The following is a 19,204-nucleotide window of genomic DNA, read 5'->3' on the forward strand; positions in this document are numbered from 1 at the left end:
TCCCATCGACTTTAGTGATGAAAAGTGATGAGTCATCACTTTTCAGAGTTTTGTGGGTGTTGTGGTGACCCCGAAGGTCGCCGACCTAGCTAAATCATTAGAGCATGCCCTGAGCTACATCTGTGCAAAATTTTGCACTTTTAGACTGATTAGCACGAGAAAAAAAACCCTAAGGCCTCCGACTAACATGAATACTGACCCATACGTGTATTGTTTTCAGAGGCTATGTCTAGCCCACGGAATGTTTTTTTGTGCAAAACAAATGCCTGCAATGGATTCAGCATCATGACAACCCCCTAGTTAAACCCCTCAGATCCTACTTAAATACCCCGAAAAATAGTCTTTTTCTGGGTATTTTCCTCCTGTATAGAAAGTCAATGGGAGACCATGTTTCAGGCATTAAGGGGTTAATAATAAAAAATGCTCAATGGATATCACTGGTCATCCTCTTGAATCCTTAAGAGGTGACCCCAAGCTACAAGAATCAGTTGAGAAAAAAACTTTTACAGGCGAATCCACGTTCACCCCCATTTTTCCCGGACTAAAATAGCGTACCTGCGTATTGACAGACACTTAAAATGCGTGCTTAGTACGCAAAATGCGTACGGGTTGGCAGGTCTGACTCTGATATGTACTGTTGCACGACCGCTGACACACGTGAACATTATCATTTTTGCCTGAAATGACATGACCAAAGTAGGGACACCAGGTTTAAAGTGTTTTAGACCGGGAACGAATTATTATGCATTATCACTTTAAGCATTCTTTTGTGCTTTAAACAGTGAAAAATAGCAGATATACAAGCTCACAGCGCTGCAATAATTGTGACCGTCAGGTCGCAAGTTACTATGAAAAGCTCCACCGGCTGTCCGTCTGTCTGTCATCATAGGGTTTAAGTGTAGGACAACAGGATGGAAACCAGGCTTGTGGAAGGACAGGGGAGACAACAGAGAAATGAAAAGAGTCACTTGTGGAAGGACTGGGGAGACAACAGAGAAATGAAAAGAGTCACTTGTGGAAGGACAGGGGAGACAACAGAGAAATGAAAAGAGTCACTTGTGGAAGGACAGGGGAGACAACAGAGAAATGAAAAGAGTCACTTGTGGAAGGACAGGGGAGACAACAGAGAAATGAAAAGAGTCACTTGTGGAAGGACAGGGGAGACAACAGAGAAATGAAAAGAGTCACTTGTGGAAGGACTGGGGAGACAACAGAGAAATGAAAAGAGTCACTTGTGGAAGGACTGGGGAGACAACAGAGAAATGAAAAGAGTCACTTGTGGAAGGACTGGGGAGACAACAGAGAAATGAAAAGAGTCACTTGTGGAAGGACTGGGGAGACAACAGAGAAATGAAAAGAGTCACTTGTGGAAGGACAGGGGAGACAACAGAGAAATGAAAAGAGTCACTTGTGGAAGGACTGGGGAGACAACAGAGAAATGAAAAGAGTCACTTGTGGAAGGACTGGGGAGACAACAGAGAAATGAAAAGAGTCACTTGTGGAAGGACTGGGGAGACAACAGAGAAATGAAAAGAGTCACTTGTGGAAGGACTGGGGAGACAACAGAGAAATGAAAAGAGTCACTTGTGGAAGGACTGGGGAGACAACAGAGAAATGAAAAGAGTCACTTGTGGAAGGACTGGGGAGACAACAGAGAAATGAAAAGAGTCACTTGTGGAAGGACAGGGGAGACAACAGAGAAATGAAAAGAGTCACTTGTGGAAGGACTGGGGAGACAACAGAGAAATGAAAAGAGTCACTTGTGGAAGGACTGGGGAGACAACAGAGAAATGAAAAGAGTCACTTGTGGAAGAGATAACAAAGAGGAAGAGAAGAAGAACGGCCCCAGGGAAGGGAAAGCGAGAAAACAAATTAGCCTCCGACGAGCCGGTGAAAATGAGCCACAAATTACGGCGCCGCCCCAGCTTGCGGATTGGTTACTGAGCCGTAAGGAATCAAGGATAATATCTACATATCTCTAATCCAGTTAGCGATTATATTCTGAAGAAATCTGAAGGGGGGAAATTATTTAAAGGCTTGTTGTGAAAGCACAGGCCATTGTATTGTAAAGCTTTTATTGTTTTTACTCTCCCGCAGTTAACTTGCAGTAGGGAGCAGACACACTGAACTTTGTTTCTGCCAAAGCTTTTTAATGGGAATGGAGCGGTTTGTTGACATTCAAGGATTTCCCCTCTGATCCCATTGAAAAGCATTGGCACAACCTGCCTGCAGAAGGCAGAATTAAAGTCTGGTGTGACTGCACCCGTAGGCCATTAGAGTAAGTGTGAGTTTAAGGACATAAACGTACAAACAGACAGGGACATACGTACAAACAGACAAAGCCATATGTAGGATCGGTTAGCACCGCTCAAAATATGATTACTCATGCCATGGAGACTTGAGTTTATAATATTTTTCGGTTTGTGTCGCAATCCTAAGACAATAATGATTATAATAAATTTACCCCCATTTATTCAGGATATTTGGGTCCCCATCCGGAATCAATGGGGGTACATTTACTATAATCACATTTTTGTCGTAGGAATGCGACAAATTCAAAAAGAAAATAGATGTAATTTGAACTTGGTCTCCATGGCATGAATAATCTATAGAGAAAATTTTCATTTTGGGGTTTAACTACTCCTTTAACAGTTAACACCTCAGAGTTAAACTAACTTGTACTTTCTATACTGCAAAGTCCTGATGAGTTAATTTAACCTGGAGAGTAAACACAAACCAGGGAGGGTTACATTAAAACAAAGCCAGTATGTGCCTAGATCATGGGTGGGCAACTTTGATGATGGCGAGGGCCACTATATTTCCACCTTCACTCCAGAGGGCCACATTGCATATTGCTACGTCCTACTTTGTCATTCTAGTATCTTATACAAAAGAGGCAAAAATAGCAGATCTACAAGCTTAAAACGCATCGCAGTAGATCGGCTATTTTTGCTTCTTTTGAATTGGAATCCTAAATGATTTTGTTGTTATTTTTTAATCGGAATCCTGAAATTTAACATTTTGATTTAATTTCAAACGCATTTAGTTATATACTTTATGAACCTAATTAAGCTACAAAGATAGACTGATGGAATTAAAGCAGGTCATGTTTGGAATTGTAACAGCTGAAATCAATAATACTAGACCTTACCCGTTCAAAGATATGTGCTCCAAGTTACTGTAACTGGTGCATGCGTGAGAATATGTGGGAGCATCATAATGTAAGGAGCAGCCCATGGAGGAATGTATATTTATGATGGATACAAATAATTTAACAGCAAAATTAGGTGAATAGAAGTATGGGGATGTATGCACTTACTGTCTCCACATAGTTTTTTCCATACCCGTTGGAAGATGACCCGGTGCATGCATGACCCATGAATGCAGAGAGAGAGAGAGAGAGAGAGAGAGAGAGAGAGAGAGAGAGAGAGAGAGAGAGAGAGAGAGAGAGAGAGAGAGAGAGAGAGAGAGAGACTCTTCACTGCAACATTCCTAACTGTGAGAGAGGTGTGTGGGGCTATGGGATCCCATGGCCTGGAGGAACGGACCGTAACCCTGACAACAGGCTGAGCTGAACAGGCTTACCCGTTCAAAGATATGAGCTCCAAAATGATGTGCAGTGTGTGGGTTATGGGATGTGCACTGTGCATACAGTATATGAGGGATAGAAAGTAACTTTAACTGGTGCTTGCATGATAATATGTAGGAGCATCAATGTAAGAAATATCCGTTTCATTTAATGGCTACAGAGATACTGTGTCCCCCCCCCCCCCCCCCCCCCAGCCCGCCCGCCCACCCGCCCACCCGCCTGCGCACACACCCGCCTGCCTGCACACACACACACACACACACACACACACACACAGAGAGAGAGCTGGTTAAACATGTTGCCTCATGCTAGATGCAGAATAGATGTGCCTCAAGCTAGATGCAGAATAGATAGTAGATACACCATAAAAATGCTAATATACAGTATATGATTTGTGAAAGTGACAAACGGGCTTCACAGTTATGTTAGGTGTGTTCATATGCTGATGGTGATGCGATTTCAGATCAATTGCTCCAGCCACTGAGGAGTAACGCTGTTTCAGACAGACAGACAGACAGACACTCACTCACTCACTCAGACATTCGCAAAATTATAGTATAGACTAGCCCTTACCCGTTCAAAGATATGAGCTCCAAAATGATGTGCAGTGTGTGGGTTATGGGGTGCACACAGTATATGAGGGATGGAAAGTAACTTTAACTGGTGCTTGCATGATAATATGTAGGAGCATCAATGTAAGAAACCCGTTTCGTTTAATGGCTACAGAGATACTGTCCCCCCCCCCCAGCCCGCCCGCCCACCCGCCTGCACACACACCCGCCTGCCTGCACACACACACACACACACACACAGACACACACAGCTGGTTAAACATGTTGCCTCATGCTAGATGCAGAATAGATTAGCCTCAAGCTAGATGCAGAATAGATAGTAGATACACCATAAAAATGTTAATATACAGCATACGATTTGTGAAAGTGACAAACGGGCTTCACAGTTATGTTAGGTGTGTTCATATGCTAATTGTGATGCGATTTCAGATCAATTGCTCCAGCCACTGAGGAGAAACGCTGTTTCAGACAGACAGACAGACACTCACTCACTCACTCACTCACTCACTCACTCACTCACTCACTCAGACAGACATTCGCAAAATTATAGTATAGATATCAGTATTCCAGTATTAACCCGCGGGCCACATTAAAGGAACTATAGTCAACTTTTTCATTGTAGGGCCGACACTTTGTTTACATCTTAGTCTATAGACTAGAATGTAAACAAAGTGTCGGTCTGACAATGGCCAAAATGATTATTTTATCATTATTTTACGCTTGTTGTGGTCATTTTTGAATAGAAACACATATATGAAGCTTATTTTTTATAAAATATTTACGAAACATTATTTTTATTTTAGCATCCGTTTTTCAAGAAAAAGTTGACTATAGCTCCTTTAAGTGAAGGTGGGGGCCGCATGTGGCCCCCGGGCCACCAGTTGCCCATGTATGGCGAATATAAGCCACAATGGCTGCCTACGGCTTCCTGTGCTGGTGAGAATGTGAATGGACCAGATCAGGGGCGTTGTGAGCATGTAGATCTGCTATTTTCACAATAGAACCGTGTTATCCAAAATGTAGTCTAATGCCTATTTTCCATGAGGACTCCCATCTTTGCCATACCCTAGCTTTTGCTGAACTGACGCCACTGGACCAGATCGTGTGGAGGTGGTGAAGAGTCAAGAGAATGATGGACAGACAACAAACACAGAGGAAATAATGTTGGGGCGTGTGTGTGTGTGTGTGTGTGTGTGTGTGTGTGTGTGTGTGTGTGTGTGTGTGTGTGTGTGTGTGTGTGTGTGTGTAAAAGAGAGGGCAACACACAGACAATGAGCTCAGTGTTCCAACTCTGTAGTCCACAGTGGGCCCGCCTGCCCAACCTTACACCCAGCAGCACGAGACAGCTGCTACCCTTCTACAACTCGCACCGCACGCACACAACACTACCCTTCTACAACACGCACCGCGCGCACACAACACTTATAAGAGGAGAACAGGGTCAGAGAGAGAGAGAGAGAGAGAGAGAGAGAGAGAGAGAGAGAGAGAGAGAGAGAGAGAGAGAGAGAGAATGAGCTAGATATATAGCATATCTACAAGCTATGAGCTTATAGATAATATGCTATTTTTGTTTTAATATTTCTTTTTAAAAGCGTACATTTGTAACTCAACACTGCTTCTGGGGGGGGTCCCTGGAACAACATATTTTAAGATCGGGGGTCCACGGCCAAATGCGTATAATTTTGGGGGTCCTTGACATGAAAAAGTTTGGACTGATTTAGAAGAAGGATTTTTAGAAGATATTCATAGAATCGGGTAAAAAAATATTCAAAGACTTGCACAAAATGTTCAAGATTTTTCTAAAATAGCAGATCTACAAGCTCGCAGCGCGGCACTCGGTGCCGCGCTGTGAGCTTGTATATCTGCAATTTTTCACTGGCCAAAGCATTAAAATAATGGTTAAAGCGGTTCAGAAAGAAAGAAAGAGCCAACAGAATAAATGAAAGAGGAAGCTCTAGCCTCTCTAAGACATTAGAGAGAAGAGAAGAGATGGTGCAGATTAATACAGTCTGGGTAGACGGGGACAAAGTGTCCTCAAGCTGACCTCTAGACACCCACAATCCCAGCCTACACTTCCTTCCTTCCACATTAAACACACCAACTGTAGGCCAGCATGCATGCATTTACTTTTATCCACCCTTTCCAAAAAACCTTTATTATTAAACCCTATTTTTATCCAGAACATCCCTCTCCCCCCCACCCTCCACCCACCCCCCACCTTCAAATCATCCTCCATCATTTCATCCTCTCCTCCTCTCTCTCTCTCTCTCTCTTCTCCTCGGCAGGGAATGGCCCACTAATGCCAGACTAATAAATCATTCATGACGTTGTTCTCCACCTCCCCCCCTCTCTCTCTCTCTCTCTCTCTCTCTCTCTCTCTCTCTCTCTCTCTCTCTCTCTCTCTCTCTCTCTCCTCTCTCCCTCTCTCTCATCTCTCTCTCTCTCTCTCTCTCTCTCTCTCTCTCTCTCTCTCTCTCTCTCTCTCTCTCTCTCTCTCTCTCTCTCTCTCTCCTCTCTCTCTCTCTCCCCCATCTCCTCCCTGGTTGCTGCACTGTAGCAGTGACCGCAGCAGACATCGCCACGCCCACCCACTGCAATTTACAGTGCATGGAGACGCAGACGCGCGCAGCACGTTCGCATGTCATAAAAAGATATGACTCGCGTTCTCTCGATAACGCACACAGACATGCATCTGCTGTATATACAGTAGACAGACAGATGCATGCGCAACTTTGATTTTGTCGCTAATGCTGATGTCTTAAAAAAAACTATCAAGGAAATGAGTGAAAATGGGAGGAGGGATCGAGACATCGTCGTCAGAGTTAAAATGCAGACACATACATCAAAACCCCAGACAGTTCACAGGCACAGCCACTTCAGAGACAGAAACACTGAGAGAAAATCTAAGAGAGAGAGAGAGAGAGAGAGAGAGAGAGAGAGAGAGAGAGAGAGAGAGAGAGAGAGAGAGAGAATGATGAGGGACAGAAAAGGAGTGGATGGGTACAATTCATCCCTGCTAAGAATCTGAGCATGGGGTGACTGTAACACTGACACACACACCCACACACACACACACACGCACACACGCGCGCACACACACACACACACACACACACACACACACAGAAAACAGCTGCTATTATTTTAATTCACCCTTTGTCAAGTCCCGCCCGCTGTCCCGCCCCTCTTCGCACCCATTGGTTGCTGTGTCTTGGTGGGACAAAAGTCCTTTCTCTCCATCCACCACCATTGAAATCCAGTTGCTTCTTATTGTTATTCTGCGTATTCAGTTCTCATTTTAAACTTGGTTACAGTAAAAAAGGAGCCTCTCAGATAAAGTATAGTGACTGACTGGGCATGTTTTTTAAATGTTTTAATTACTCCAAAAATGATGTTTTAGCAAATTCAACATAAAAAAAAGGCAGAACCAGGGCGGGAAAAGGCAGAAAGAGCCTGCTGTTTGGTCAGTTAGGGACCAATCGGAAGGCTGACAAATGGTGAATTCAGGTAAAAACTGTGACAATGTCATAGTGAAAGTGAATGTTGAAATATGACTTACTTATATTGGATTTTTGGGTCAGATGCTTATATTATAAAGTAAATAATTCCGAAAGTCGGCCACACAATATATACCGGTAGGTTAAAATTTGTCGCTGATGTCATCACAAGTCACACTTGCAAATGAATTACGTCCTCCTTGTCCGTTTTATGCCCATATATGGAGATCCCTGCCCCGATGTCATCAATATCAAGCGCGTATCTGGGAATGCCCATATATGGGCATGTTCTGACATCACATTGTTGACTATCATCTCCATATATGGGTAACTGGTCCGATATACATCACTGGCCAGATGGCCAAGAATTGGCGCGACCTCACCCTTTAGGGCGTGGTCGCATGTCACCCTGTTTCTAAATTACCCAAGCATTTTCCATTTTTTCTGCATTCTGTTCTGTGAAAAAGCTTTTCATATTGGTCCATTCATATCAGACAACAACTGCAGTATACTATATGCCAATACATATATTTGCGAAAGGCGAATATTAACCGTCGAGAATATCAGCTGAACGAAACATTGGTCAGGCCCCAACACACAGGACACACACATGAAAGTGGCCACAACATACCGATATGGGATTCACATTACATCGGTCATCAATCATGTAAACTTTCTTATCTACAAAGATTTAACATCCTTAGTTTCTTACAAACGACTGCTTGAATATCAGACAACCTTATTCTATAGGGCTACCCTATATGGGCCATGTGACATAACAGCCTTCAACCTTGCCTGTTTGACATGCCACATGTTCCATAGCCACAGTGCTAACGACGTTGTCCTGAAGAGAACATGCAAGCTTCCCACCTCTGTTGCATGTCATAATCACTAGGCCAATGGTGCCGGAGATTAACTGTCCATGGGCCCGCGCACGGATGGACAGGGTGCAAAACATACTCTTGTTCATGCCTTCAGCCTGGCAGAGACGACTATATACAATCTGAGACCGGGGAAGCACAATAAACAATACTGCACCATGTTACACCTTTAGATTGTAATACTATAAAGGAGATTATGATAGAGACCCAGTGGCCTTCCACTAACCCTATTGCTGTATCAAAAAATTAAGGACAGACAATCACATGGTAGAAAGAAAAAAAAAAGAAACATAACATGTTTTCAACATAAAAAAGTGAGACAACCAAAATCCATAGACTGTATACTCCATGAACAATAAACCCTTACCCATTAATATATTATATCTTTTGTATGTCTTCCCATTTGTAGCGAAGTGAAAAGGTATTGTTTTCCATTATATAATGTAAATCTCTACCCAGTCCTCTATGTTAACACATATGGTGCCAACCCCGAGTTTCCCGAGTTTGTATTGGTACTAGTGCTGTGCCAACCCCGAGTTTCCCGAGTTTGGGCCGTTTTTTTTTCAAAATTATTTTTTTTTCAAAATTATTTTTTTTTCAAAAAAAAATTTTGGACCTCCAGAAATGTATTAGGCATGATCGCGATCGCGAAATTGCATGTTTAACCCCCATACCAACCCATTCTTTCAAACATGGCAGCCATGTTTGTTTACATCTGAAGAAAACATAATGGCTGATAAATCATGAATGCCTGAACGGATTTCCAAGCGGATTTTTTTGTTTGAAAGCTGTGAACAGCATCTACACACGTGGTGCATCATCTAGGCATGGGCGTGCACTTTTTACACACTTGCACAATTACATGGAAGTCTATGGTAACCATGGCAACGCGAGACATTGAAGAGAAAAAATCATTGCAACATAAGTGTTAAGGTATTCTGATTCTAATGCAGCTTTTATAACCAGGAGTAGACAACACCACATTCAGATTCAACTATATTGTCACATCACACGAGCACAGACAAAATTACCTTTTGCAAGTTAGAAAAGATGAGAATAGTTATGTCCCTGTTGGATCAATTTGGCCGTGTCTCAGGCTATAAGATTAACCTAACTAAAAGTATATTATTTCCATCAAACGAGGCTGCATCCAACCTAGATTACACTCTTATCCCCCTCAAAGTAGAGAGAACTCAATTCACTTATCTAGGCGCAATAATTACACGTAAGTTCAAAGACCTTTTCCAGCAGAATTTCGTCTCTCTTGTAAGCCAAGTTAAAGGGACTACACCATGAATTTTCATTTTTCCAATTTTTATGTATTTTCTTGGTGTCCCACCAGCAACTTCTATCCTCACAAAGTCCTATTTCTGACCATTGTGTCTTTCTCAGTTTATGGGCAGATCTATGTTAGCATGTCTCAGAACGGTCCTGATTGTGAAATGTCAGATTTGTGATGTCACAAGGCCTGAGAAGGAGGCAGGAGGAGCTGGGAGAGGGTTGGGGAGGGGTGGGCAGGCCTGAGAAGGAGGCAGGAGGAGCTGGGAGAGGGTTGGGGAGGGGTGGGCAGGCCTGCTGAGCAGGAGGTGGGGAGGAGTGTGGGGCCAAAACTGGCTCAATAGCGCAGTCCTCCCACTCAGGACAAGGTGGTACTGCAGCTGAAAATGCTCTGAAAGCCAGGCAGAAATGACAGGGGCTCTGTATTCAGGAGTGGTAATTTAGCCTCAAACCTTTTCAAAAACGTTTTTGGGACACAAACAGTGTTATATAAATTATTTTTAAATGCATGGTGTAGGACCTTTAAGACATCATTACAGCAGTGGTCACCCCTTACAATGTCTCTGGCGGGTCGCATTAACTCAATCAAAATGAACATTCTCCCCAAATTTACATATCTCTTTCAATGTGTACCGGTGTTCATTCCAAAGTCTTTTTTTACATCTCTAGACTCAATTATCTCGTCACACATTTGGCAGAACAAGAAACCACGTGTGAGCAGGGCCTTACTTAAAAGGGCGAAGAGAGAAGGGGGCATGGGACTTCCTGACTTCCGTCATTACTATTGGGCTGCCAATATACGCTGTCTAACCTTTTGGAACCATTACTGCTTTTGCCGTGACCGTCCAGAGTGGACTAACTTAGAACTAGAGTCTTGTGGGGAACTATCGCTCCCAGCCCTTCTCGGTGCACCGTTGGGCCGGCCATTGCCCGAACTGATAGTTAATCCGGTTGTGCGTCACACACTGAGAATATGGACTCAGTTCAGGAGAACCTATAACTATGGAAATTTCTCCTTGCTAACCCCCGTAGCCTCCAACCACTTTTTCGTTCCGTCATTAAATGATATAACCTTTCGTAATTGGCGCGGAAAAGGCATCAGAAATTTCAAGAACCTGTTTATAGATAGGGGTTTTGCCTCTTTCGAACAATTGACAAGGAAATACGGCCTGCCTAGATCGGACCTTTTTAGGTTCTTCCAAGTTAGACATTATGTGGAATCTGTAATACCCGACTTCCCTGAAGAACCCAATACCAATCCCATAGATACCTTTTTATCTTTCGATCCGACGACAAAAGGCGCTATATCAATCCTATATGACACCATCTCCAATCTGAAATCCGCGCCATTGGACAAGATAAGAGCTGACTGGGAACGGGATCTTGGGCTCGCTTTATCGGAAGAAAAGTGGGATTCAATTTTTTCCTCTATACATAAATCCTCCCTCTGTGCCCGCCACTGTCTAATACAGTTCAAAATAGTTCATAGGGCCCACATCTCTAAAGCCAAACTTGCAAGCATATACCCTGACGTGAGCTCTAGATGTGACAAATGTAACGGTGAAGCCACGCTTATACACCAATATTGGTCGTGCCCACGGCTACAGTTGTTCTGGAGTGGCGTATTCGATACACTGTCCAACATTTTAGACCGTGATCTAGACCCGGACCCCCTATTGGCTCTGTTCGGTACAGTCGGAACTGAGGGTCTTCCCCTAACACGGACAGAGAGTCGTATGGTTGACTTCACGTTATTGATTGCTAGACGTGCCATTCTGCTTAAATGGAAAGATGCTGTCCCGCCTGGGCTTAATCAGTGGCTTTGCACTGTGATGTCCTGTCTGGAGCTGGAGATGCTGAGGTTCTCAATTGCTGGCTCTGAAAAGAAATTCTATAAGACTTGGAGCCCTTTTATGATGTTCTACCGTAATACCCAAATGGCGTAGTGTGGCGCTTACCTGCTCTGACCAACCCAACACGCAACAAGTTCTGAATATCTATTCCGCTTTCTTCTGACTTTCTCTCTTTTCTCTGTACTAATTTTTATCTTATTTCTTGTTTTATTGAATCTGGTGTGCAACCGTCCTGGGGATTGAGGGTGGGGGGAGGGGGGATAGGGGTCGGGTTTTGGTCTCTCTCATAATGATGTACTCAGATATCTACATATGATGATGTTTTTTTTATTGAGATTGTCTACCTGCCTCTGGGCTATTTCTATGTGAAAATATAATAAAAAGATTTGAAAAGAAAGAAAAGATGAGAATAGAGGAGAAAGGATGCAAAGAAACAGGAAAACGAATAACAGGAAGTTACAAAGTCAAAACAAAATATGGCAAAACTCATGCCATATCATGATATTATGATGATATCCAAAGTCTCAAGGCAATATTATTATCATTCAAGTCATGTACTGTATCACGATATTGATAAAATATTGATATTTCTCAAGCCTTTGTACAACGCTCGCAGGGCCCAATTCATTGACAGTACAGCCTGGCACTTGTGCAGGCATGCCATAGATAGCATGTTCATTTAATGAGTGAATGATATCCCCTGCATTTCCAATGAACTCTGGGCAGGGGGCATGAGCCTGGGCCTGGCCTGCAGGGGAGGGGGCAGAGCGTAAACACAATGGGAGTGTTAGGGAGTGTGGGAACCGATTCTTTCCCGGGACAATGGACACTTCCCACTGGCCACAGTGTGCCCATTCACCATCAGCTGCTAGCCTAGCGTTGCACGGCACTGAATATGCACCGGCTCAGCACAATGCTGCCTTCTCCCAAACAAGACCAGACTGTTTCCTATCCCAAAGACAACACGCACCGTGCTAGCCTACACACAGCCTCTTCTCACATAAGCACTTTCTTTCTGTGTGCGTCTCTCTCTCTCTCTCTCACTCCCATCCTCCCTCTCTCTCTCGCTCTCACACACACATTACACTCTGTCCTCCCCATGGGGGACAGAGAGAGAATAGTCAGAATTTCAACTTGCCAGTAATGGGCGGGGTTGAAAAATCAATGAGAAAAAGCGCATGGAATTCCAGGAAATACTCCCATCAGGCTCTCCTCCTCCCTCACACAGGAGTGTGGTGTGTACTGTTACTGTACTGTACATCTATGACTGTATCACTGTCTGGCTGCACAGAGAGACACACGTTCACTCATACAGCGGCTGTAGCAACAAGTTGTGTGGCTTGTGGAGATTGGCTGGGTCTAGTCCGCCGTTAACTAGGCCAGTACCGGTGGTTGTAGATATTCTGGGATGAGCGGTATTAGCGTAACCCAGTTAGCCATACCAGTGACTGGTGGAAGGAAGACTCACTCCCCACAGAGGGGGGGCACAGCGCTGTCAAGGACACGGGAGGGAGGGGGGACACGGCATTCACACACTGGGAGAGAATAAATAAATGACCGTGAAATAGCCCAATGACGGAACAGACGTCATCATCGCTGCCTGGTGCCAGCAATCACTCTTCCATCAACGAGCAGATAAGGTCACCAAAGTACTTGTTCCAGAGATTGCCAAATCTCTGGAAATCTGGAATTGTGAGGGGTTTCTTTTGGGTGGGGGGGCGTGTTTGAGGGGGTTTGAAACACTGGGCGACAGTGTCAGTATGACCCAGACAACAGCGCCAACCTTTTGTTGCGTGTGATCTGAGGTTGCTATCGCAACAGAGCCTGAGAAAGTGAGGAGATGGGCGGGGCACAACTATGAAGGAAGCCAAGCCATGCAGCGTGAGAGGTTTTCATGCTGTCATGCTGTGACACAGAGGGATATAGGGGGAGGGGGGGGGCAGAGGGGGATAGAGAGAGAGAGAGAGATAGATAGGGAGATGTGGAGAGGGGAGAAAAGGCCATTGGAAGACATCATGCAAAGACCTGTTGCAAACTGTCATTTCAAAATCCATTTATCGTCATGATGTCATTGAATTTAAAGCTGCAGTCAGGAACTTAATTGAATCAATAAAACTTTAATTTTATGTCCATACCTAACACTGGAATGACTGGATGCAAATAAGAAATCATATGTTTGTGTATTATAACAAAACAATTACAGCCCTAAGTAATATATAGACAAAAACGTCATGCGTAATGACGTAGGTTGACTCTACTTAATAATTCATGAGGTCAGAATGATTGACAGGTGCCTGTGTCAATCAACTTCACCTACTCCCCGCGAGCCGCCATTCACTGCGCTGGTTCGCGTGGCTCCCCCCCTTCCCCCGCCTCCCCGTTCGTCCTCTCCGCACAGCGGAGCCAGTGTGTTGCACTGGCCTACCACCGGTTCAGCCAATCACAAGCCGTGGTCGGCATCTCATCTCCTATGAACACAAATAGTTTTCCGTAGCCGCTGCCTGGACTATGGGAGCAACGCTGTGACACAGTGTCGATCGTCATCCCGCCTGTCTTTGCATATTAATGTCTTCAATGAGTTATGGCCGGCCTTCTTTTTGACCGTCAAATCACATTCCTCCCAGCGCTATGTCCTGCCTTCCTGGCCTGTTTCACTAGGAAATGTGTCACCATACGGAAGTGTAACGAGTGGAGCACTGCCGTTGCGGTGCGGCTTTAATTTCAAGGGTCCGGTCTGGTTCCTGTACACTCATAGAGTTACAGACCCATAAAGATGCATTTAGTTTTTAACTATCAATCATTTAGCTGGGAATCCCTGTACCCCACGTTGATGAGAACCAGCATGGTAGAGTATGTTAATACAATATTGCTAGTACATCTGCAGCGGTTGGAGGTAGTCTCCCTAATCTTCCATTGAGGAATTGAGACCCAGGTGTCAGATAGGTCACCTACTGGTTGACAAGCAGTACTGCCTGGAGCTCACAAGTACAATATCTCCCATGGGCAAGCGTGCATTCCTCATGGGTGAGCGATAGAGATGTGTCGATTGAGTGGTGAGTGATCGCGATCGGCCGATAATGCCTCTATTGACTTTGATCGGTATCGGCTTTGCCTCTATCGACTTAGCAGATCTACAAGCTAGATCAGCTATTTTCACAATATTTATCTGTGGGACTGAATGTAACCTCAGCTTCAACTCCTACAAGTTGAATTGGATACCAAAGGACCTCAGCCTGCTGCAATCTCCTAATGTTTATACTTAATATACAATGTCAATGTTTTGTAAGACGAATCATTAAAATAAACAGTAAATGCTGCTACAGCAACACAATAAATAGATGAATTTATGGATGTGACACTGTGATCGGGACTATCGGTATCAGCAGATACTGATTCCAGTTGATCGGTATCGGCCCCAAAAATCACAATCGGAGCATCTCTAGTGAGCAATATAAGTTTGACCTCCCAGTGCCACGTAGGGAGACCTGGACTCGAATGGCTTGAATGCCGAGGTAAGACAACAACACACAGATTTGCAGCTTAATTACTTCATGGGAATGGGCCCTAGGGCTTACAAAGCTGTTTAGTCTTCTAGCACAGACAAATTAAGGCATGCTTATTCCTGTCCCTCAATGAAAAAATGTTAGCTCACTATTTTACCCACATCAGAAACCGTTTACTATAATTCCATACGGAGACCCCGTCCTGCCGTTATCAAACAACACTGGGCAGCAGAGGCAGCGCCACAAATCATGTTCAACCCAGATTTGGCAAAAAAAAGGATCAAAATTTGTTCTCCTGCCATAACACTAACATGTGGAACGCCCTAAAGGAGTGTAAGGAGTCCCTAACTTCCTTTAAAAAAAGTTCTGAAAAGTCACTTGCGGGCGGCTGCTACTCTAAACTGGTAATAGACAAAGCCTATAATTACCTCCCCCTTTCCACTGTAAATATCTATTATTCCTTTTCTTCTATTTTATTTTTCTGTTTTACGAGTGTTTTTTTTTTTTTTTTGTGCTGATATCCTCTGCATAGTACTGTGTTCTATCTGTCTGTCATTCAATGACAGACAGATTCATTCATGAGATACAAAAAGGTTTCCTATGTAAATAAGCTGAAAGGCTTTCTTGGATCTCCTCTCCTGTTAGTTGACCTTGTACCAGTGAACTGTACTGTCATGAAACTGTACCTTTTCCTATGCAAACTTCTAATAAAGTCTTCAATCAATCAATCAATCAATCAAAAAAAAAAAAAAAAAAAAAAAACAATGATGGGATTCCATGGATTGCACTCTCCCAGGTGAACAAACGGTCTTGGCCTTGCATTTTGTACCAGCTTTTGTTTCTCTCTTACTATTATGTTAGGACAATGTTTCCTTGACATACTTGTGGTTTGTTGTGCACAGCACGCTATGACATCATTCATGTGGCTCCTATCAGTCTGCAGTCATGGTGCACTGCATATTAGGCCTAACCTATCGCTGGGTGATGTGACTCTAAAGTCACAATATATTATCATAAAATGAGACTTAATGTAAGTGTCACAATTCACAATGCTTACACGCCTTGAGGCCTCAGGCCTGCTTTACATTTTGGGTGGACTTGTGCTAGACCTTGATATTTGTTGACCAGCATGAGCATTGTTTTAAGGAAAAGAAAAGAAATGCCCTGGGATCAGTCGTTCTAGTTGAGCATTACCAGTTATTACAGAGTAGTTCATGCTGGTCAGAGTCAGAGGCAACTCACCACAACATGTGAACACTTGAGTTACAAGCTTAAGGTAAGCACATTGAGTCTCCACTGCAGAATGCCATTCACAAATGTAGTTTCTGTCTGAGACAAAATTGTGAATGGCCTTCTGCAATGGAAACTGAATGTAGGTTAGAATAATAAACTAGAGTTCATCTGTCTGTCTCTCTCCTGTTGCAGGTGTTGAGGTTGAATGTTAAACGCTATTGCTCCTGTAGATTATAATTAACCTGCATGTATTAGCCTACTCTACCTGCCAACAGCAGGGCTACCGTCAAGGGGCTTTTAAGCCGTGACATCATTTTGTAGGCAGAGGAGAACTCTGCCCCCAGAGCATTTTCTGTCCCTCGCTATTTCAACAGATTCGAGACAAAAATAACGACTAAAGTATAATTCTAACACTTTCCTTTCAACAACAAAGAGAAGAAAAATGAGTAAATAGTAAAAATAGTAAAAAGATTCACGGAAACTGGGGGCAGGAATTCTCCTCTGCCTACAAAATGATGTCATACATCATGTGGCAGCTAATTTGTTAATGTATTATACTACCTTAACCTGTGTTATTATTGATTGATTGAAGAATTTATTAGACGTTTGCATAGGAAAGGGTATACAGTTATATGACAGTACAGTACAAGCCAGGTCAACTAAAACAAAGCACACGGCTTATTTACATTGAGATCCTTTTTTTTAACTCATATAACATTGAATGACAGACAGATACATTATGTGGTAGCCTGGTAGGTAATTTACAGCCACTGTCATTGACGTATGTGGAATGAGAGGACTTCAGGAATCAATGGGCTTCATTTAGCACAAGTAAGCTCGCTAAATCCATCTAATTATGATGTCATATGCTCTGTTTTGTTGTCATTCCTCGCTGACATGCACATAAAAATTGACAATTGATCCTTGCAGGCTTGCACTTTTCTAGACCACCAGTGTTAGTCAAAGTGGATTCCAGGGACTGTGGGTTCCTTTATGGGGGTCTAAATTGACCCATACAAGTCTGTAACTCTGACAGTGTACAAATAGAACCATTCGTACACTGTCAGAGTTAAGGGGAGACCTTGAATGTTAAAGGTTTGAGAAACACTGCTCTAGAGAACATACTACCACGAACACGATGCTGGCTTCGACCAAGACAGAACCAGTGTTTTTTACTTTGACTAAATACAGATCATTTCCCCGTGTCTCTGTCATTCTTACCTGCATGGAATCGGCGCTGATTATTTCGCCTTGGAGTCGTTTGCCCAGTTCGATGGCCAGTTTGGACTTGCCGGTGCCAGTGGCTCCCAGGATGACGACCAGAGGAGGAATGTTTCTGTGCACAGCAGTGCGAGCCGCCATGATGCTCTCCTCCATGCACCCAGCTGACAGCCCGGCGCATGCGCACAGAGAGGGAACACTCAACTATATAGTATACAGTACGACGGTGTCGCTTGCCAAAGTCAAGTCAAGTCAAGTAGGTCGGGAGTGGCTTATTGTCGGTATCAGCCGGTAACACGCGGGAGTCTGTCCCCGTTACAATGCGCTAGACCCCTGGGAGATGGACTGCTGAGGTGGAGCGCCACACCTACCATCAGCTCCCAGTACCTGCCGCACGACTTGCCAAGCCGTGCTACTCATACGCTGAGTTGGCGGTGCCCGGAATAGAACCCATGACCTTGCGGTTCAAAGGCGAGAGCTCTACCGACTGAGCTACCCAGGCACTTGCCAAAAATAAACAGTATGTCAGTCGTGGGGGAAAAGTTCTCAAATGTTTTACTTAATATGTAAAGGTATCAATACTGCAATGTAGAAGTACCCTGTTACAAGTACAAAAAAGGCCATTATTCTAAATGTAGGCCTACTTGAGTAGCCTAAAAGTACAAAGTTTTCAAATGTGTAAAAATCTGTGTGTGTGTGTGTGTGTGTGTGTGTGTGTGTGTGTGTGTGTGTGCGTGCGTGCGTGCGTGCGTGTGTGCGTGTGCTTTAATGAGCCTTAATCATAGAGGTAATTTGTACTTAACCTGAGTATTTCCATTAACTCATTTCCCATGTCAATTTATAATTATACATCACTACATTTCAGAGGTAAATGTTGATTCGTTACAGCTTTAATAGTTACAAATGATAAATCAGCAAATACAATATTTTTCACTTTAGGCGACCCATCAGTAGCCTAGTATACAGTGAAGTTGATAAAACGATCTCCACCTTTAATAATGATATAACACATATGAATATGAAATACAATGTCAATATTTTTACTTTTACTAGCTAGTATATTTTGATGTTAAGACACTTAAGTGGTTTAATGTTTTGTCAATAACCAGAAGATAAAAATTAGGAGCTAGACCTGTAAATAAGCTAAAGAAAGTATGAGTTTTTTTTCTTTTTCTCATGTGCAATTTGGTAATGAAACATCAGAGTCACATTCATAGCCTTAAATCGTATTAAACTGGCAAAGTCAGGATTAGCAGAACATATATCAGCCACTATACGTTTGCAATCTAATTGTTTACAAAAGTATTATAATGAATCGATGTCACATTCTCAAGTGGATCAGATTTTCCACAACTAACTTCTCTATTACAAAAGAAAAAAATGCCTTGACGGTGGAGAAGGAATAATGGTTGGGATTGTTTCTATGGAAACTAGCATGGGAGCAGTAGTGAGAATAATGCTTGTTGCCATGGCAGAGGTACCAGGATGTGTTGCCTAGGAGACCGTTGAGAGTTAAAGCCGGATGGAGAGAGGCTGAGGCAATGTGAATGCACTCACACAGGTGGTTGTTATATTCA

The 19,204-nt window shown here is 43.4% G+C and overlaps 1 protein-coding gene across 1 annotated transcript in view; it reads right to left on the reverse strand.

Annotated features, from left to right (window-relative positions):
• LOC308293202 (tRNA dimethylallyltransferase-like) overlaps window positions 1-17,768 on the reverse strand; it is a gene marked incomplete at both ends in the record, with an annotated part of 73,435 nt that extends 55,667 nt beyond the window's left edge. Inside the window, one exon of the mRNA XM_080735639.1 lies at window positions 17,628-17,768. Within this exon, the coding sequence (XP_080591765.1) occupies window positions 17,628-17,768 (141 nt within the window). The remainder of the gene's footprint in view (window positions 1-17,627) is intronic.
• Between the last annotated feature and the right edge of the window lie 1,436 nt (window positions 17,769-19,204).

Source organism: Nannobrachium achirus, assembly GCF_963921795.1.
Source record: "Nannobrachium achirus genome assembly, chromosome: 10".
Taxonomy (NCBI): domain Eukaryota; kingdom Metazoa; phylum Chordata; class Actinopteri; order Myctophiformes; family Myctophidae; genus Nannobrachium; species Nannobrachium achirus.